The sequence below is a fragment of the Leptonychotes weddellii genome, chromosome 7 (genome assembly GCF_054177405.1).
Source record: "Leptonychotes weddellii isolate Sample4059 chromosome 7, ASM5417740v2, whole genome shotgun sequence".
NCBI lineage: Eukaryota > Metazoa > Chordata > Mammalia > Carnivora > Phocidae > Leptonychotes > Leptonychotes weddellii.
This window is the reverse complement of record NC_138375.1, coordinates 25,733,587-25,755,926: the sequence shown is the minus strand read 5'-3', so window position 1 is coordinate 25,755,926 and position 22,340 is coordinate 25,733,587. Positions and strand designations below refer to the sequence as shown.

Below are 22,340 nucleotides of genomic sequence, written 5' to 3'. Positions count from 1 at the left end.
TTCTGGAGAAAACAGTTTCCTTTCCTCTCTTTTTATCTGCTCTGGAGGGGCTTCCCATTGTGCATAGCTGGGGCCAGAATTTAGATCCAGTGCTGACCTGGAGATCTTGAGCCTCCTACTCCAGGGAAGCTAGGGACTTTCAGAGGTACAGCCTCAAAGTTATGGGGTGTGCAGTAGTTGCCAGTAGAAAGTGGAAGGTGAGGTCAATTTCAGGCTCCTGGAGGCCAAGGACGGGGGCTCCTGTAGGCAGCAGCACAAACTGGGAATATCATTAATAGGACAACTGGAGAACCGATGGGGCTGAGGAGGGGGCCCCAGGACAATCAAGTTCTTGGGAATCCCCTCTCTCTTTCGCCCTTGCTGCTGGAGGGTTTTGAAGGACAGTGAAGCAGTTAATTCTGCGTGAAGTCGGGTTTATTTCCTTTACTCTTCCCCAAAGGGAACAGAAAGAACAGGAACATTTTCGGGATAAGGAGGCATCATAGGATGGAGTTTCCCCAAGAAGTTTTTGGATCTATTGTGAAAGGATAGGGGGCTCCCAGGATCACTTTTAGATCCCTCTGAATCTGGGGATCCTAGAGCTGGAAGAAACCACAGAGTTCATCTAATTGGGCAATAAGTGTAGGCATCCCCCTTTTATTTCCTGATAGGAAACCTGAGGGTGAGGGAAAGGAGGGGCCTTTTGCAAGAGCACATCAGACCTCCCTGATGGACACACTCTGGACTTTACTCACTGTTTCTTACTTCAAACCTGTCCTTAAAAGTTAAAGTTAAAAGTTAAAAATTAAAAGTTGTTTAATTTCCCCAAATTCTACTCTTTACCATGGGGATTCCTAAAAATCAGTATTTAAAAAGCCTTGATTTCTATTTTAAATCTACTTTTTAATGATAGTTAGAAGTAACAGAAAAAAAAAAAAGCTTTCTCACCTCTTGAAAGCACATGTCCTCCAGACTCTGAGAGGGAGCAGGTGTGGCTAGAAGCCCTATCTCTGGCCCAGAATGCACTGGGCTCACCAAAACCCTCAGGAATGGCTGCCTCTGCAGGATGGCTTCTCCCCTGTTCCATTTCTTCCATGGGCTGAATGTGAGCCAGAGCAGACAGTCTGAGCGAGTAGGGGTTTGTGTTTTCCATAATCCGTGATATCTCAGTCAGCATAAGTATAGATATAAAAAACTTGAGTAATTTCCACAGATACACACCATTACTATAGTTCTACATCCCTCTCTGCTGACCCAATCACTGTGACATTTCATCTTCCAAATAACCCCCACTTCCCAATGTGGGTAAATTCTATTCCTTAACCCATCAATTCAAGAAAAATGCTCTGTGATATCACATGGTTTTAGACATTGGTGTGATAGAACCTGTACCTCCCCAGATGATCAAGCTTCTGTTTCCTTAGGATCCCAGGATTTTCCTAGGATGGGTGATGTCCAGTCTCTCTTGCATAAAGGATCCTGCAGTTCCACTCCTAGGGCCCACAGTTATCCAGAATGCCTTAATTTGGTATTCAGCAAGATGCAGACCCCAACTGAAGATCCTCCTGCCAAATATATTTGAATCTGAAGGATTTTGGCTCTGAAAAATGGCTCTAATCCCCTTCTGTTTCCGTGGCTCTTTCTTGGACTGATATTCATGTGCCCATGTTTCTGGCTTCCACATTAACATAAATTCCAGAGACAAGGATTCCAGAAATATCTCTGATTGATTTTCCCATAGAAACCCTTTATTCTCACATACATAGCACTGTGCCAAAATTTCCACTGAATAGTTACTTCTTTAGGACACAATATCTTCATAAAGCCTGCCTAAATTGCAACATGTACTGAGGATCAGGAACTCCTTCAGACCTAAGCACAGAGAAGCTCATTGTGCTGGCACAGAGACCTTGAATTGCAAAAGGGAATCTTTTATGTAAGATTGCTACATGTCAAGATTTGGTCAGAAGGAATGTGGGTATCTGGTCTGGGGCTTATCCAAAAGAAACTCATTTTCTTCTACTGCCATCAACTCTCTGCTGCCTTACCCTAGATTTCCAAATCCCCAATATCAATTTCAGACTCTCTGTTCTCACCTTTACAAAAATGAAATTTTGTATTGTTTCTAGGTGGAAGCCATTATCTACTGGTGGACCGGGTTTCTCAGATTCTTCAAGATCATGGCCATAATGTCACCATACTTCTTTATGGAGGAGATTATGTAATCCCAAGTATGTTTTTTTATAATTATTATATTTCTCTATCCCAGGAAAAGATAGACAATGTCTTTTGTATAGCACTGCTTAACACAAAATCTTTTTTAATCTAGTCATATTGAAAAGATGGAAAAAAATGTGAGTATGTGTTTTAAGTGTTGGTATGTATTTTCATTTTCATTTGTCTTTAAGTATTTTATGATTTCCCTTGTGATTTCTTTTGATACATTGCTTATATAAAAGTTGTTTAATTTGCATTATTTACGAATTTTCTGGTTTTCCTTCTGTTGATTTCTAACTTCAACCTGTTGTGATCAGAAAAAATATGTTGTACGGTATCTATCTTTTAAAATCTATTGAGACTTACTTGTGGCTTAACACATGATCTCTGCTGGAAAATGTCCCATGTACCCTTGAGAAGAATCTGTTTGCTGTTGTTATTGGGTAGAGTGTTTTGTATGTCTGTTACATCTAGTGGATTAATGTGTTTAAGTCTTCTATTTCCTTGCTGATCTTCTTTCTGGTTATTTTACCCATTATTTAGAATGGAGTATGAAATCTCCAATGATTATTATAGAACTATTTCTCCTTCAATTCTGTCAGTTTTTGCTTTAGACATTTTGATGGTATCTTATTAGGTGCATATATGTTTATAATTGTTATATCATCTTGCTGTATTGAACCTTTTATTAATATGTACTGTTTTTCTTTGTCTCTTGTAATCTTTTTTGATTTAAAATCTGTTGTGTTTGATATTTGCTTATCTGCTTCTGCTTTCTTTTGGTTATTACTTGCATGGAATATCTTTTTCCATCATTTCCCTTTCAGTCTATCTGTGTCATTGGATCTAAAGTGAGTCTCTTGTATACAGAATATAGTTGGATTATGCTTTTCTTTGTGTGTTTGTGGCCTTTTTATTTTTTGAATACATTTCATTTTGGAATAATTTTAGGTTCACAGAAAAGTATATGTGACACACAGTGTTACATTAGTTTCAGGTGTACAACATAGTTATTTCACAACTGTGTATGTTATGCTGTGCTCACAAGTGTAGCCACGATCTGTCACCATACAGAGATATTACAATTGGATCATGTGTTTTTATCCATTCTGATATTCTCTGTATTTTGATTGGAGAGTTTAATCCATGTACATTTAATGTAATTACTGATAAGGAGAGACTTACTTCTGTCCTTTTGCTGTTTGTTTGCTATATGCTTTATAGCTTCTTTGTCCCTCACTTTCTGTATCACTGTTTCTTTTGTGTTTAGTTGATTCCTTACAAAACACTAAATTATTTTCTCATTCTCTTTTGTATATATTCCACAGCTATTTTATGTGTGTGGTTACAATGGGGATTTCATTTAACCTTCTAAATCTATGACACTCAGATTTTAATTTATACCAGCTTAGTAACATTCAAACATGCTGCTCCTATATGCCTTCAACTCCCACCTTTTTGGTTAGTTGATGTCACAGAATTACATTTTTATACATTGTGTGCCCCCAAATATAATCTATCATTAATTTAAATATATTAGTATCTTAAATTATGTAGAAAATTTGAATGAAGTTACTTACAAATAAAGTACAAATAATGGTAGTAGTTTTTAAACTAATAATTTTTTTAATGTACTAGTCACTTAAATCATGTAGAAAACAAAAAGGTAGTTATAAGCCATTGTTACAATAACAGTAGCTTTTATAATTGCCCATTCATTTACCTTTTATTTCTTCATACACCTTTGAGTTACTCTCTGGTGTTCTTTCATTTTTCCCTGGAGAACTTCCTTGAGTATTTCTCCCAGGGCAGGTCTAGTGATAACAAACTCCCTTAGTTTTGTTTTATCTTGGATTGTCTCAATTCTCCTTGACTTTTGATAGGCAGTTTTGCTGGATATAGGATTTTTTTGTTGATTGTTCTTTTCTTTTAGCATTTTTAAAAAAAGATGTTATTTATTTATTTGAGAGAGAGAGAGGGAGAGTGTGAGTGGGGGGAGGGGCAGAGGGAGAGGAGGTGGTAGAGAATCTCAGACTGCCCACTGTGCATGGAGCTCGACACAGGTCTCCATCTCACAACCCTGAGATCATGACCTTAGCTGAAACTAAGAGTTGAATGATTAATCCACTGAGCCACCCAGGTGCCCCTTCTTTTAGCATTTTGAATATTGGGCCACTGCCTTCTGGACTCCGATTTATTTATTTATTTTTTGGCCTCAAAAGTTTCTGATTAGAAATCTATTGATAATCTCATTGACAAACACTTGTATGTGATGAGTCAGTTTTCTCTTGCTGCTTTTAATATTCTCTATTTATCTTTCTAAATTTTGATTATAATGTGTCCTGATGTGAATATCTGAGTTCATTTTCCTTGGAGTTGAGCTTCCTGGATGCTTATACTCCTATCTTTCATCCATTTGGGAGATCTTCAGCCATTATTATTTAAAATGTTCTCTCTATCCCTTTCTTTCTCTTTTCCTTGTGAGCATCCACAATGCATATGTTGGTCCCTTAGGCTGTGTTCTTTTCTTCAATCTTTTAACTTTCTGTTCTTCACACTTGATCATTTCCATTGTCTTATCTTTAAGTTCATGGATTATTTCTTCCATTTGCTCAAACCTGCATTTGAATCCCTCCAGTGAAATTTTCATTTCATTTATTGCATTTTTCAGTTCTAGATTTTGTTTCTGGTTTCTTTTTAGATTTTCTGTGCCTTTATTGACATTTCTATTTTGCATACACTTTTTCTCCTTGACCTTCTCCACATCTTCCTTTAGTTCTCTGAGGACCTTTAAGGCAGTTATTTTAAAGTCATCGTCTAGTATGTCTGCCATCAGGTCTTTCTCAGGGACAGTTTCTGTTGATTTATTTTTTTTTCCCTCTGAATAAGCCTGAGTTTTCTGTTTCTTGGTGTGTCTTGTAATTTTTGTTGAAAACTGTCCATTTGAATCTGACAATGTGCTATATCTGGAGGTGAGACTCCTCCTTTCTCTAGGGTTTGCAGATTTTTGTTATTAATTTTGTTCATTTTTTTATAATTGTTCTAGGCTGCCTTTGTGGTAAGGATCAATGTGAGGTATAAACTTCAGTATTCTTAGGTCTTTTCTGAGCCTTTCCTGGGCACGAAAGGACACTTTCTAATTTTCCTGGTATATGTAGCTGTTTTACAATGTTCCAGTCTTTAATGTTTCCCTCCCAAAAGGAGAAAATGAGAAAAATGAGGGGAAAAGGGGGACATCAGTCTTTTGAGACCCCTTGAAATCCATTCAGCCAGAGGGATATGCTTGCAACAATAAGTGATGCAAAAATGTTGCTGCTGACTTCTTTGTCTGTACGTCTGTGCTCAGAAGCAGCAATCAGCAATCAGAGCTCAGATATTTGATATTTGAAGAAGGTCATTTTTGCCCACTCAGGCTCTTGAAACCTGTGTACAAGCTGCTATATGAACACATTTATACAGCTTTCTTCTTAGACACTGAGGGGTGGGGGATGGGTAGTTGCTACTGTGAAAAGAGCTGAGATTGACTGAAATTATCTGCAATTTACAGTTAAAGACTTCCCTTGGTAGTTGGAAACCATCAATTGACTGCAGAGTTCCCAAAAGGTTATTTCAGACAAATTCTGTCAGTGGAATTGTTGTCTAGGTCAGGGGACAGATTCTGGTACTCCACCATCGTAGCAGAAACTCCCCCACTGCCTTTTGACCTATTATTTCTTTTCAGAATTTTATATATATTGATATAGTTGAATATATATGTGAATATATACACACACACATATATGTGTATATATAATACAATTTTCATGTAAATACATTTCATACATATAAAAATTTTTCACCAGTTCCTCTTTTGAAAGTAGATCCAAGAAAGCTCCTTATACTCTCATGCTGGAAGTGGAACTGTAATAGGTGTTTGACAGTGTTAGGGGTGGAAAGACCTTCAGCTGACAAGTAATTCTTCCCAAGAATTCAATTGAGGTGCCATGGCTTGTGCTTTGTGTAGGGCAGCAGCACATCCCTCTTGTGAGCTCCTGGGTGAATGTTTGTGTCCTGAGTGCATGTGCTGGACAAATCTCTGCAAAAGCAGATTGTCCTCAATGCAATGTCATACATGTGCTTCTGGAGAAAGTTGAATGTGGTTAAGATCTTGCCAGCAAAGCTTGTGAGCAAGGCTATTGAGACAGTCCATGAGAAACCAGTTACAAATGGTTTGTATCCTGCCAAGATGAAGGTGAAGAGACACTGCAGCTGAGAGCTTATTGAAATAGGAAATGAACAGAACATATTACCAAATCTATGCTTGCAGAGTATCTATTAGTATTTAGATATAGTCAGCAATTTCAGTAACATTGGAAATGGTAGCCCTAATATGATGACATTGGCAGTCAAGTTATAGCAGTCCATTGAGAGGCACCATTCATTCAGGTTTAAGAATAGTCTAAATTAGGCTATTAAATGGAGAACCAGTGGGATAATCACTCCTTTGTTAATAGATTCTTTTTAATGGGATTTAATCCTTTAGGGCACTCTATTAAAATATATTTGATTGTATTAACAGTTTAAATTTATGTGGCAGATCCAATGAATCCTTTTTTGTCATGCTGTTAGTACTAAAACCTTAATTTTATTTTATAACTTGTTACATAAGAGCAACCATTGCTACTATGAAATAACTTAACCAATGGCTCTTATGACTATGAGACATTTAATCCCAGTAGTTAAGACAGGGCATGCACAATTGTCCTCTATCTAATATTTTGTTACTCTTAAGAGTACAAATGTACTTCGACAAATTTGGTGAGCGTTTATATCTGTTATTTTCCCCCAGTATTGACCAAGATGATTAAGGTTTGTTTTTGGTGCATCCCATCCGATGTTTAAATTTTTTTTTTTTTTTTTTTTTATTTGACAGAGAGAGACACAGTGAGAGAGGGAACACAAGCAGGGGAAGTGAGAGAGGGAGAAGCAGGCTCCCCGCGGAGCAGGGAGCCCGATGCGGGGCTCGATCCCAGGACCCCGGGATCATGACCTGAGCCGAAGGCAGACGCTTAACAACTGAGCCACCCAGGCGCCCCCCATCCGATGTTTAAAGTAATTTAGAACCTCTGATGTAAAGTCACAAAAGCCAGTCTGTGTCATTTCTCTGTAATAATTTCTTTTTTAAGTAATGTTAGATTCTACATATGTTAAAACTGAGAACTCTGTTTTAATTTCTTTCCTGACTCTTCCATCCTGCAATTTCCCATTTTTTTGCCATTCCTTTGGTTGTCATTAAATATATTTTGGGGGCAGGTGTCCCTTCTAACCTGCTCATATTTACGTTTCTTCCTTAGAATGTCCCAATTAGTATCATCAAGGCTAGGGGCCTCCCTAGTGGTGATTTTGAAAGACCTGAGATTGAGTTTGAATGATCTCTTTGAATTAACTCCATGGGGGTGTCATCAATGTTTTTCCTCATTACTGTATTAATCAAGTTTTCTATTAGCTACAGAGCTATAATCAGCAGCAGTAGCAAAGGCATTTTCTGGGGTTCTAGTGTGCCTTCTACTTTTACAGGTGTGAATATCATCATATGATATAGTGACTATTCTTCCACCATTCTGTGGGCTTGTAAACTGGTATCAGTCTTACCCAGAGCACTGTTTATAATGGGGGCAGTCCTTGAGACACACAGCCATTGGTCACAGGGTTCTACCTAGCCTAGTGTCAATCACGGCTCATGCTGGGATCCAGAAGCACAATCCAAGCTGACACAGAAAATAGGTTTGTGTGAGACACGTGACCAGGGCCACTGAAAGGCTAAACCCATACTTCTGTCTCTAAATGCCAATTATGGAAGCTTCTGAGTAGGGTGGAGGTGAGGATTCCCCTACTTGGGTCTGGCTTGCTTGGCTTGAAACTCTTGCTCACAAAAAGGATGGCATGTTGAGGCTTTCTTCTCTGTTTGCCAAGATATGTCACAGAAGGTTAAGGGGGAGATGGAGCTTGCTAAGCTGTCATCAGTCCAACCTCAAAAATGGTGTCAGACTCTATTACACATGAGTTATTGCGGAAATGCCAGGATGTGAAGTAGGGCTGCAGAGGACTACTATTTTTAACTTAGCTTTTGGCATATTTTTGGCAGAATGAAAAACCTTTGCATGTATCTCTTTTAAGTAACAAAAATGAAGTTTTTTCCCTAAGAGACAAAGGACTGGGGAACTGGGGTAAAATGAGATCTGTATTTAAATGCAAAGTGTACTGTTTACTATATGTGCAACCTTGACAAATTACCTGACACTCCATTTATCTTTGTTTTCTCACCCATAAAATGAAGAATCTCTATGCCTTTACCTGAAGGCTTTAAATTGAATAAAAATAACTGAATTATCATGAGGTTCTCAGTAAAATTATCAGATCCTATGATTGAAGAAATGAAAAAGCAAGCAAAAAAACCCCTCTAAAAGCAAACATTCAAATATATATAAAATTATTGGAATAAAAAAAAAACTATGGTATCATCATGCTAATATTAATCTGGGTTGTATGACATAATTACATATTTTTTATTGGTGTTTTAAATTTTCTTTTATTTAGAAAAGAAGGAAAATGCATACCAAGTTATCACTTGGCTTCTATCTGAGGAACATGAAAAAGAATTAAAGAACTATTTTGATTTCTTTATGACAGAAGTTTTGCATGGCAGGTAATTTCTTTTATTCTCTGAATGAAAGACTTACCATTTTAGTGACACAAATAAATGGTTGGATGCATGGATACTTGGAGTGAATTTAAGAAAAGTGGATGAGTAGATGGATGGGGAGATCAATGATGGACGGCAGTGGATGGATGGAGTGGATGAGTTTTTGTCATTACCTGGGATGTATTGAAAGATCTTCATCTTTTTTTTTTTTTTAAGATTTTATTTATTTATTTGACAGAGAGAGAGAGGCACAAGCAGGGGGAATGGCAGGCAGAGGGAAAGGGAGAAGTAGGCTCCCCACAGAGCAGGGGGAGCTCGATGTGGGCCTTGATCCCAGGACCCTTGGATCATGACCTGAGCTGAAGGCAGTCATTTAACCAACTGAGCCACCCAGGTGCCCTCAAAGATCTTCATCTTTGACATAAGAGAGAGAAGACATATTCATGCCTTGCTTGGTTAATTATACAGGCCTAACCCCACCTCCCTTTTTTCCTTAAAAATTTTATTCAGTCATCAAGGTGGCCTTAAAATCTGGCTTTTTACATAAAGCCTTTCTCCTTACCTAAACTGGAAGACAAAATTCTCTTGTCTATGAGATCTTACCTAAAATACTCATTTTAAACTTTGTCTATATCATCTTGTGATTGTTATTCATAATTTTTTAAAGTATATGTTTTGTCTCTTTTCCCTCACTTTATTTCTTTGAAGATTGGTTGTACACACATGTTAAATATGGTGCAATATACTGAGAACAGTACCTTCCTGTACTGTGTTCAATTTATTAACTTAATTTCAAATATTATTAATGCTCTACTTTTGAGGAATTTGTACTTCTTATCTTGAATTTATCCACAATATGTAGCAGTCATTCATTATGTAAAATCATTTAAAAATATAATAGAGGATCACTTCAGCTAGTCATCTGTTGTCACTTAACATCAATTCTAAAGCACTCATGGGCATCTGCATATTGCTAAGGAGCTCTCACCTGTGGGTCTTTTTTAAGTGGGCTGACATGGTGTAGTGTTGTATAGGTTACAGGTTGGCTGGGCCATTGATTCTCTCAGTCCTTCATTCAAGTAGGAGGCCCATGGGTCTCCAAAACACCTGCACCTGTAACCTCTGGTCCGGAGCATTCTCATCTATTGCCCATATGTTGTGCAAAAAGGGTCATTTTCTTTGCAGGCACTGATGGGAAAATATTAAAGGAGAATAGTGCCATAGATAGTGTCTTAATTAGGTATCAATAAAATGTTAACATTACTTCTTTAAATACTCTAGGAAGCATGAAATGGAAAGGTTAATAATAAGCTTCAAGCAGACTTGTATTTTTCTTTTAAATTTTTACCTCATAGGCTAGAAAGATGTACATCTCGTGTTCAGCTTAGAATTTGGGTTCTAATTTTTAACCACCAAAAAGTTCCTTGTATGAGACAATTTGTCAAATGTAGACTGTACAAAATTTAAAGAACAAAACATGTCTATATTATCAATATTGGTGGACTCCGCTACCAAGTTACTTCCACAGGTAGGTTGAGAAAGAAAAGTCACTCATAAAAAGTCAGTATACAGAAAAAAGTTAATAGAATGTGTCAAGTAGACAAGGAAGAATGAGGTCTGCTACAGTGAGAGATGGCTCCCAAAGTGGAAGGCTCTTGAGTTGGCATGGATCATGGGTGGATACGATTGGCTGGTGAAAGGGGAGGGGAGGAAGTGAGAACATTTTAGGAAGCAGAAATATCCAGGGCAGAATGACCAGAGCAGAGTTATTCTTTGGACACTGGTAAAATAGGTGGGCTGATGCCAGATATGGTCTTACTTACCTGCAATATTTTTTTGGAGCCTATAATTCCTTTATGTACTGTGAAATTAACACCTCCAGTGAATGTTTGCCCTTACATTTTTTTTTTTTTTCAGAGAAGCATTTGACAACTTTGTAAAGTTAATGGAACAATTGGGGATTCAGTGCAGTGATTTGCTAAGAAGTGATATCATGGATTCTTTAAAAAATGAGAATTTTGACTTGGTATTTGTTGAAGCATTTGACTTCTGTTCTTTCCTGGTTGCTGAGAAGCTTGGGAAGCCATTTGTGTCAATTCTTCCCACTCCCTTTGGCAGTGTGGACCTTGGACAACCTAACCCTGTGTCTTATGTTCCAGTATTCAATTCCTTGCTAACCGACCACATGGACTTCTGGGGCAGAGTGAAGAATTTTCTGATGCTCTTTGATTTCTCCATGAAGCAATGGCGAATCCAGTCTACATTTGACAGCACCATTAAGGAACATTTCCCAGAAGGTTCTAGGCCAGTTTTGTCTCATCTTCTAAAGAAAGCAGAGCTGTGGTTTGTTAACTCTGACTTTGCCCTTGAATTTGCTCGGCCCCTGCTTCCCAACACTGTGTATGTTGGAGGCTTAATGTCCAGACCTGTTAAACCAGTACCACAGGTAAGTAAAACCTTAGCTCTCAATATGGACTCCATGCAGAGCTCTTTAGTGCAGACAGAACCTGTGGCTTCCCTGGCAGAGGGAACTGGGATTAAAGTAGGGTGACACAAACAAAACACCTAGAATATACATTTTTATTTTATTTTATTTTTAATTTGCTATTCTATTTTTTCTATTCTATTTAAAATTTTAATTGTTTTCATAAAAACACTTAATATGAGATCTGCCCTCTTAACAAGTTTTTGAAAGTACAATATGAATTATTGACTGTAGGTACCATGTTGTGCCTCAGATATCTATATCTTACTCATCTCACTTAACTTTAGAACTCTTCCTCTCCATGGAATAGTAACTGTCTGTTATCCCTTTCCCCCAACCCCTGGAAACCAACTCCCACTTTTGATTCTATGACCTTGATTATTTTAGATGCTTCATATAAGTGAAATCCTGCAATACTTGCTTTTCTGTGATTGGCTTATGTCACTTAGCATAATGTCCTCAGGGTTCATTCATGTTTTCACATATTGCAAAATTTCCTTTTTAAAGGCTAAATAGTATTGCATTGTGTAGTATATATATGTACAATATATATATACACACCATGTATATATTGTATATATATGTACCATACATATATATACACAGTATATATAGTATATACACAATATAATATTTATACAATATATTCAATATATACAATATATATACAACATATATGTACACGCCATATATATATATACACAATACCATATATATACACAATACAATATATATATTCAATATACAATAAATACAATATGTGTACTATATATAATACTATATACTATATATAGTATATATATATACTGTATATATACACACATACATATACAATACATATATATACACACACAATGCAATACTATTTAGCTTTTAAAAAGAAGGAAATTTTGCAATATGTGAAAAAATGAATGAGCCCTGAGGACATTATATATATTGTGTGTGTATATATATATATGTGTGTGTGTGTGTGTGTGGTGTATATATATATATGTGTGTGTGTGTATATATATTGTATACGGTGTGTGTATATATATCTCAATGAATATTGGTACATATCAATATACAATATATACAATATGTAATACATATATACATATACATACAATATATATACACACAGCATATATATATATACACACACACACACAATATGGTGGGTTTATATATATTGTATATATATGGTGTGTATATATATATTGTATATGGTGGGTATATATATATTGTATATGGTGTGTGTATATATATCTTAGTAAATATGTGTGTGTGTATATCTTAATAAATATTGATATATATATCAATATACAATATATAATATACATATGCATATATACAATATATATAAACACACCATATATATATATACACACACACAAAATATGATAGGTGTATATATATTGTATATATATGATGTGTATATATATACTGTATATGGTGTATGTATATATATATATCAATATATAGTGTGTATCTACATCTATATATCTATATATCTATATACACACACCATATTTTCTTTAACCTTTCATCTTTTGATGGACATTTAGGTTTTCTCAACATCGTAGCTATTTTGAATAGTGCGTCAGTGAACATGGGAATACAGATATCTCTCTGAGATTCTGATTTTCATTCTCATGTGTATATACACAGAAATGGGATTGCTGGATCATATGCTCATTCTGTGTTTTTTGGCCAGGGAGGGGTGGGGGCGCCTATATGGCTGCAGCATTTTGCATTCCCAACAACAGTATGTAAGGATTGTAATTGCTCCATATCCTCAACATTTGTCTTCTATTTTTTGATAATAACCATACTGACAGGTGTGAAGTGATATCTCATTGTGGTTTTGATTTGCATTTCCCTGATGACTAGTGTTGCTGAGCATTTTTTCATATTGTTTGCCATTTGTATGTTGTCTTTGGGTAAATGTCTATTCAAGTTCTTAGCCTATTTTTTAATGGAGTTATAAGATTTTTTTTTTTTCTATTGAGTTGTAGGCCTTTTCAATACATTTTAGAGACTAATCTCCTATCAGGAATATGGTTTGCCTATATTTTCCATTTGTAAATTGTCTCTTTACTCTGTTGACTGTTTCTTTTGCTGTGCAGAAACTTTTTAGTTTAATATAGTCCCACTTGTGTTTGTTTGTTTTTTGAATTTATTTTGTTCCTGTTGCCTGTGCATTGGGTGTTTTATCATTGAAATCATTACCAAGATCAATACCAAGGTTTTTGCCCTGTTTTCTTCTATGAGCTTCACAGTTTCAGGTCTAATATTTAAATCTTTAATCCATTTTGAGTTTTTGCATGGTGTAAGGTGAGGATCCAATTTTATTCTTGTTCATGTGGATATCCACATGCTGGGGGTAGGGATTCTGGTGAGAGGGTGTTTTCATAACTATCTTCCGGCCTTGGTGAGACTGGTTACACATTTGGCTGGGGTGAAGTACCCTTTCATTTAGTCTCTGGATTTCTTACAAGGGGAATTTGACCATGAAACATTGCCGAATTGGTGTGTTCTTAGGGGGAAGGAGTGTCCAGAGTTTCCTGCTCTGCCATCTTGCTGATCCCAGGGCCCACTTTTAAGGAAGCCCTTCCTGTAAGGGTCATGGAAGTACTGTTAGGTCCTACATGATCCTGTTACTGAGAACCTCCTTGAGGAACAGCCCTAAGCTCTTCCTATGCCTTACCTGAGTCCTAGCCTTGCTGGTAAAAATGCTTCACTATGTTGATATTTTAATTTTCATTTTTAATGATCACATGTACAATAATTATGAAGTGAGAGGCTACCACATGAAAGGATTTTAAGGAGATTGGTTATCCGTGATGAAATATAAAAAAAGAGAGACATAGTGTAATGACCAGGACTGGGTGCGACTGACAGCAAGACCTGCAGGCATCATCTCCAATGGCTCCTTCCTGTAGAGCTCCCATTCCTAACTCAGCCTAGATTTTCTGATTTGATTGGTCTGGGATTAGGTCTAGGTACTGTAAGTTTTAAATGCTACTCAGGTGGTCTGAATGCAGAGCCTGAACTCAGAACCACTGCTCTAGAAGTTATCAAAATGAAGTAGAGCTGAGATCAGTGGGTGCCTGTTGCCAGTAGGTACTGGGTTGCTATTGTATGGAAGTTATCTTAGATATTGTATATCATTGCCACCTTGAGGGAACTGTGATGGTCTCCAGTTTTATAAATGAGAGGACAGACGTTCAGGTGACGTACATAATATTTCCAGTACCATTCAGCTCAGAGTAGCAAAAGCCTAGATCTGGCCTGGGCTTTCTGGGCACCAAAGTCTCTACCCTTCCCCTACTGACCTTGCATTGAGTAAACAGAAAGAGCTGGGGAATGATTCATGGGCAAAATGGACTTTGGTTCATGGTAGCATTTTTAAAGGAATGGAACTGAGGAGGAAGACACAGCAGGTTGAGAGAACAGGAGGTCCAATGCGTGGAGGTGTAAGTGAGGTGGCCATGAAGCTGGGTTCCCTCGGTGACACTGGCCAGACTAGAGTAGTGGAAGATTCCGTTGCAGAAATAAAACTAGGCCAAAACATAGGTTTTACCCGATGGGATGGTGGATCAGGTCTTGGAACTGAGACAGGAGTCCTTAAGGAGGAGTATAATGGAAGTTAGGGTGTGTAATCTGTGAGACAACAAATGCTTGTGCAATTTTTCTTCTCTCCTTTCCCAATTTTTTTTTGTGTGACCAAATATACATAGTATAAAACTTACCACTTTAACCATGCTGAAGGGTACAGTTCAGGGGCATTAAGAACTTCCACACTGCTGTGCAACCATTACTGCATCCATCTCCTGAACATTTTCCTCTTTCCAAACTGAAACTTCATGTTCACTCAACAGTGACTCCTCATTTCCTCTCTGCCTCCAGATCCTGGCAACCATTATTCTCCTTTTGTCTGTATGAATTGACCATTCTAGGTACCTTATATACGTGGAATCATACCATATTTATTCTTCTGTGATGGCTTATTTCACTTTGCATAATGTCTTCAAGATTCAACCATGTTGTAGCACGTGTCTGAATTTCTGTCCTTTTTAGGTTGAGTAATATTTCATTGTATGTGTACACCACATTTGTTTCTCTATTCATCTGTCCATAGATACTTGGATTACTTCTAATTTTGGCTATTGTGAATCATGCTGCTATATTCATGAACAGTAGTGTACAAATATTTGTTCGAGTCCCTGCTTTTAATTCTTCTGGGGATATACTGAGAAATGGAATTTCTGGGTCATATGATAATTGTATATTTAATTTTTTGAGGAACTGCCATACAGTCTCTCACAGTGGTTGTCCCAATTTACATCTCCACCAACAAAGCATAAGAGTTCCAACTTCCCCATATCTTCACAAACACTTGTCATTTTCTGTTTTTGTGGGTTTTAAAAAATTTTATTAGCCATCCTAATGGGTGGGAAGTGGTGTCTTATTGTGGCTAGATTAGAATTTCCCGATTAGTGATGTTTACCGTTTCATAAGCTTATTGGACATTTATATATCTTCTTTAGAGGACTATCTGTTTAAATCTTTGCCCATTTTTGAATCATATTTGTTTTTTGGGTAGAGTAGTTCTTTATACAATCTGGCTATCAATCCCTTATCAGATATATGACCTGCAAATATTTCTCCCATTTCCTGGTTTGCCCTTTTTACTATGTTGATAGTGTCCTCTGAGTCACAGTTTTTCTTTTTGATGAAATCCAATTTAACTGCTTTTTATTTTGTTGCCTATGCTGTTAGTGTTTTATCTAAGAAATCACTGCGAAATATAATGACATGAAGATTTCTCTCTCTATTTTCTTCTAAGAGTTTTATCCTATTAGCTCATTTCTTTAGATATTCAGTCTATTGTAAGTTGATTTAGTATATAGCATAATGTAATGGTTCAATTTCAGTCTTTTGCATGTGGATATCCAGTTTTCCAATGCCATTTGCTGAAAAGACTGTCTTTTACCTAATGAATGGCCTCACACCTTTGTCAAAAGTTATTTGACCAAATGTACCTGGGGATATTTCTGGACTTTCTATTTTATTTTATTGATCTGTATATCTGTCTTTTTGTCATAGCACACTATTTTGATTATTATAGCTTTGTAGTAACTTTTGACATCATGAAATGGGAGACCTCCAATCCTGTTCTTTTTTTCCATACTGCTTTGGGTACTTAGGTTTTTTGAAATTCCATATCAAATTTAGGATTGGTTTTTATTTCTGCCAAAAGAAAATGTTGTTCACTATTGATAGAGATGGCATGGTGTCTGTGGATCACCTTGGGAAGTACTGACTTCTTTAAAGTATTAAGTCTTCTAATCCATGAAGCCTGGATTTCTTTTTCCATTTATTTGTGCCTTTTTAAATTTCTTTCAGCAATGTCTTATAGTTTTCAATGTAAAATCTTTCACCTCCTTAGTTAAGTTTATTCCTAAGTATATTTTTATTCTTTTGATTCTATTGTAAATGAAATTGTTTTTCTAATCTCCTTGAAATGTTCATTATTAATGTATAGTAATGCAATTGATATTTTGAGCTGATTTTGTTTCTTGCTATTTTCCTAAATTTGTTTATTAGTTCTGACAGGTTTTTGGTGTGTGAGGAACCTTAGGGTTGTCTACATATAATATCTTGTCATGTGCCATATGTTCTTGAAGCAACCCTTCTGCTATTTTCCCTTTCTCCTCTCCTGTGACCTCCATAATGCATATATTAATCCACATGATGGGGTCCTATGAGTCCCTTACACTCTATTCACTTTTTTTGTCCTTTCTCCTTTTTGTTCCTTAGACTTGATATTTTAGATGACCTGTCTTCAAGTGTACTAAGTCTTTCTCCTGTCTGTTTGGGCCTGCATTGAATACTCTAGTGAATTTTTCAATTCAGTTATTGTATTTTTTTGTTTTGATTTTGTTTGTTCTTTTTGAAAAATAATTTCTGTTTGTTCATATATTGTCTTCCAGCTTTACTTTAGATCTTTGTCCATATTTTTCTTTAGCTCTTTGCGCATATATTTAGTCAATTTTAAAGGCTTTGTTTAGTAAATCCAACTTCTGTTTCTTCAAAGAGAGTTTCTGGAGATTTATTTTGTCCCTTTATAAGACACATTTTGGCTTTTTATTCTTTTTTTTTTTGGTATGCCTTGTGATCTTTTTTTATTTATTTATTTGAGAGAGAGAATGAGAGAGAGAGAGCGCATGAGAGGGGGGAGGGTCAGAGGGAGAAGCAGACCCCCCACTGAGCAAGGAGCCCGACATGGGACTCGATCGCAGGACTCCAGGATCATGACCCGAGCCGAAGGCAGTCGCTCAACCAACTGAGCCACCCAGGCACCCTGCCTTGTGATCTTTTGTAGAGAGTTTTGGGCATTTGTAAAAAACAGTCACCTCTACTTGTATTTGCAGGCTGCCGTAGAACACCTTCACTTATTAGTGGGGAATGTTTTAATACTTTGGATCAGCTAGAGAAGACAACTTAATACCTAAGTCTTCTTAGGTATTTTCTGAACATTTTTCCTGTCTGGACCTTTGTGTAAGCTTTTATTCACCTAATTCTTCTTGTACACTTGGCTGATTTTAATGTCTTAAATTCCCAAAGAGTCTTACCCAGATTCTGCTCCGGGCCTTAGGTGTTCTGTTGTATTTTATTCCCATAATTTCTTGCCCCCAAGATTCTAAGTTCTGTAATGTCCCTGAAGGTTTTACATGGCATGGTGCCCTCTTGCAAGACTCCCACCAGCCTGATATCTTAACTATATTGCCATTTCCAGGCAGAGCTTCAGGTCTAGCGAGGCCTAAACTTGTCACTTGAGAGGCTACAGAGTGGCTACAATCTTGCAAATTATTTCAGTTCTGCTCCTGCTGCTGAAGTCAGGGCCAGCACTGCTACCTCAGGATCATGGCATGCCACCCCAGGAAGATTGTGGGGCAAGAAAGAGTAAAAATGGCATGGAAATTCTCACCATTCTGAGTGTGTTTATTTGATTGGTTTCTGTATATCAGTGACCATTTTTCCAAGTCCTGTAAAATTATTTGAGTCGGTCTTTTGCTTTTTTTCTCCTGTTATTTTTTCTCTGAGGGACTGGAAGTATGTAGCTTCTTATGACATCATGCTCTGCCCTTGCCAATATTAGATTATAGATTTACACTGACCTTATAAATGTCAAATGAGAAGAAAGCTGATTCTAGTGGTCCTTTGGGATGGTAATTCTTACAGTGTTATGCTGGATGGAGTTAAGTAGGGCCAGAATGGCACAGTGAGGTAAGGGGCGGGCAGCTGGGGACAGCCAACAAATGCAGAGAAAAGAAGAAACAAATGTTTTGCAGAATTGACAAAAACTAATTTTTAGGGTATTAGATCATGAAATTCTTTAAGAATCATCTGGGGGTGGCTACATACTAACTAATATCAGACAAAATAGACTGATGTCAAAACTTTTATAGGACATAAAGGATACAAAATCAATCAGCATAATATAACACATTAATAGAATCAAGGTGATAAAAAAGCACATCATACCAAGAGATGCAGAAAAGACATTTGGCAAAACTAACATCCTTTCATGATAAAAACACTCACAAAACTAGGAGTAAAAAGGTACTTTTCGAACATGATAAAGAATATCTATGGAATACTCACAGCTAACATCATACTTTTTATGATAGACTGAAATCGTGCTGCCTAAGGTCAGTAGTCTAAGATGCCCACATCACTGCTATTCAAATATGCCCTAGGCAAAGCAAGTAGGCAAGAAAAAGAAATAAAAGGCATCCAAATTGGAATGATCAATGTAGAAATTTTTTGATTTTCGTATGACATAATCCTATATATAGAAAATCTCAAAGAATTCATACACCTTACATTAGATCTAATGAATGAATCCAGCAAAGTTGCAGGGAAAACTATCAATATGCAAATATGAGTTGTATTTCCATACACTGACTATAAATAACCTGAAAATGAAATTAAATAAATTATTCTATTTACAACAGCATTCAATTAAACTGAGGAGGTGAAAGACATGGACACTGCAAATTTGCTGAAAGAAATTAAGGAAGATCTAAATAAATGGAAAGACCTCTCCATTCCATGGATTGTGATACTTAATATTGTTAAGAGAGCAATACTACTCAAATCGATCTACAGAGTTTATCTGATCCTTATCAACATTTGAATGGCCTTATTATTATTATTATTTTTTGCAGAAATGGAAAATCTTCAAATTCACATGGAAATGTAAGAGACCCTGAATAACCAAAACATTATGAAAAAGAACAGAGTTGGATGACTCATCCAACTGTAACCAATTCATTTTTTATTTATTTATTTATTTATTTATTTATTTATTTATTTATTTGAGAGAGAGAGAGAGAGAAACAGCATGAGAGGGGATAGGGTCAGAGGGAGAAGCAGGCTCCCTGCTGAGCCGGGAGCCCGATGTGGGACTCGATCCCAGGACTCCGGGATCATGACCTGAGCCGAAGGCAGTCGCTTAACCAACTGAGCCACCCAGGCGCCCAACCAATTCATTTTTGACAAGGGTGCCAAGAGCAATCAATAGAAAGAATAGTCTCTTCAGCAAATGGTACTGGGACCACTGGATATTCATTCACATGAAAGAGAATGCAGTTTGAACCTTCCTCACACCACATACCAAAATTAACTTAAAATGGATCAATGGCCTAAATAAAGAGCTAAAAGACAAAAAATTCTTAGAAGAAAAGAAAGGGCTAAATTGCATGGACTTGGATTTGGCAATGAATTTGTAGATGTGACACCAAAAGCATGAGTAACAGAGGAAAAACATAGATAAATAGGACTTTATCAGGATTGAAAACTTCTCTATATTGAAGGACACATATATTGAAAATGAAAGAACAATTTATCAGGTACAAGGCAAATATGTCCCTTCCTTCTGCTTTTCAGCATCGTATTGGAGGTCCTAGTAAATTAATAAGACAAAAAAAGGTATAAAAGGAATGTAGATTAGGAGGGAAGAGATAAAACTTTTTTTGTTCACAGATGACATGATGGTCCATTTCAAGACTCTGAAAAAGTCAAGAAATAGATTCCTGGAACTAATAGTCAATTATAGCAATATCAAAAGGTTACAAGTTCAATATAAAGAATCCATCCTTTCTCTTATATATCAGCAATGAATAGGAGGAATGTGAAATTTAAAACACTATACCATTTACATTAGCACCACCAAATATGAAATCTTGGGAATAAATCTACCAAAATACGTATAAAATTTATTTGAGGAAAACTACAAGTCACTGATGGAAGAAATCAAAGAACTAAATAAGTGGAGAGAAAGTCCATGTTTGTGGATAGGAAGACTCAATATTGCTAGATATTCATTATCTCCAATTCGATCTATAGATTCAATGCAATCCCATTGAAAATCACAGCAAGTTATTTTGTGGATATTCATAAAATGATGCTCAAATTTGCACAGAGAGGTAAAAACCATGAAGAACCACCACAGAATTGAAGATTAAGAACTGAAGGTGAAGTTGGAGGTCTTACATTAGTCAACACCATGACGTACTATATGGCTAAAGCAATCGAGACAGTATGGTATAAGCGAAAGAATAGACAAATAGATCAATGTAATAGAATAGAGAGTACACAAAGGCCCACATTAATTTAGTCACATGATCTTTGACAAGGCATTAAGAAATGCCATGAAAAAAAGATAGCCTTTCCAACAAATGGACATAGATCTTACCTCTTCACAAAAATTAACTCAATGTGGATCACAGAACTAAATGTAAAATGCAAAAATATGAAACTCCTATGAGGGGACATAGGAGAAAATAGATGAACTAGTGTTTGGTGAATAGTTTTTAGAGGTGAACCTAAGACATGTTCTATGATAGAGTTGAAGAGTGGGCAAATTGAACTTAAAGATTTCTGTTCTGGGACAGAACTGTCAAAGGAATGAAAGGAGGAGCCACAGACCAAGAATAAATATTTGCATAGACATATCTGATAAAGACTATTTTTCAAAATATACACTTATGCACACAAGTACAAAACCATATATACAAAAGATACAAAGAACTCTTAAATCTCAATAATAACAATAAAAAACCCAATCAGTCAAAAATTTTAACCCCTCAACAAAGAAGATAGACAGATGGCTAATAAGCATATGAAAGAGACACACCACAGAGATATTTCCCCAGCATCTACCTCAGCCTCCAGAAGGCATGCTACCTCCTACTGGACCAGGACAGCAACTGGCACTCTCTCAGGCACTAGCACCTCTGGTCTGGTATTGGAACCCTCCTAAATGACCATATCTCCCCACACCTAGAATGAGGGATGAGGATGACCCTGGTACTGAGACCATGTTTTCAATGAAGAAAGAAATTCCCACCACCTCAACTTTCCTCTTCTATAAAACGTTATTATACACAGAAGTCCTGGATCTAGATGTTGGTGCTACAGTGTGCTTTGAGTGCCTCAAAGGCAATGTGGGTTATTGTGGTAGTGACTGGACACCTACAGCTGTCTTCACATTCATCTGTGATTATTGAAAGTGTTTATATGGTAGGATGTGTCCTGAGGTCTCAGAGAAATGACTCCAAGGCCACTAGACACAATGGATATGAGCATAGTGCAGAGGGCACTGAGCTCTCCAGGGGCTATGAGAAACTTTTCAAGACAGTGAGCTCTAGGCCACTGACAGGAGGGTGTATTCAGTAAATAGCTGACTTTTATTTCATGGCTGTCTAGGCTTTGATGAACAGCTTTGTTCACCTGCTTTCCTTTGTTACCTCTCTCCAGGAATTTGAGAATTTCATTGCCAAGTTTGGAGACTCTGGTTTTGTCCTTGTGGCCCTGGGCTCCCTGGTGGGCATCTGTCAGTCCCAGGAAGTTGTCAGGGAGATGAACAGTGCCTTTGCTCATCTGTCTCAAGGGGTGATATGGAAGTGTAATCCTTCTCGTTGG

General features: G+C 36.8%; 2 protein-coding genes across 2 annotated transcripts in view; both read left to right on the top strand.

The window, feature by feature from the left end:
• LOC145722551 (UDP-glucuronosyltransferase 3A1-like) overlaps positions 1–22,340 on the top strand; it is a 32,756-nt gene that overhangs the window by 7,057 nt on the left and 3,359 nt on the right. The gene's annotated exons all lie outside the window — the stretch shown is intronic.
• The window catches only part of LOC102745768 (UDP-glucuronosyltransferase 3A1-like), a 26,024-nt gene that overhangs the window by 2,542 nt on the left and 1,142 nt on the right, over positions 1–22,340 (top strand). Inside the window, exons 2-5 of the mRNA XM_081825767.1 lie at positions 2,092–2,210; positions 8,773–8,881; positions 10,796–11,324; positions 22,176–22,335. Of these exons, the coding sequence (XP_081681893.1) occupies positions 2,092–2,210; positions 8,773–8,881; positions 10,796–11,324; positions 22,176–22,335 (917 nt within the window). The remainder of the gene's footprint in view (positions 1–2,091; positions 2,211–8,772; positions 8,882–10,795; positions 11,325–22,175; positions 22,336–22,340) is intronic.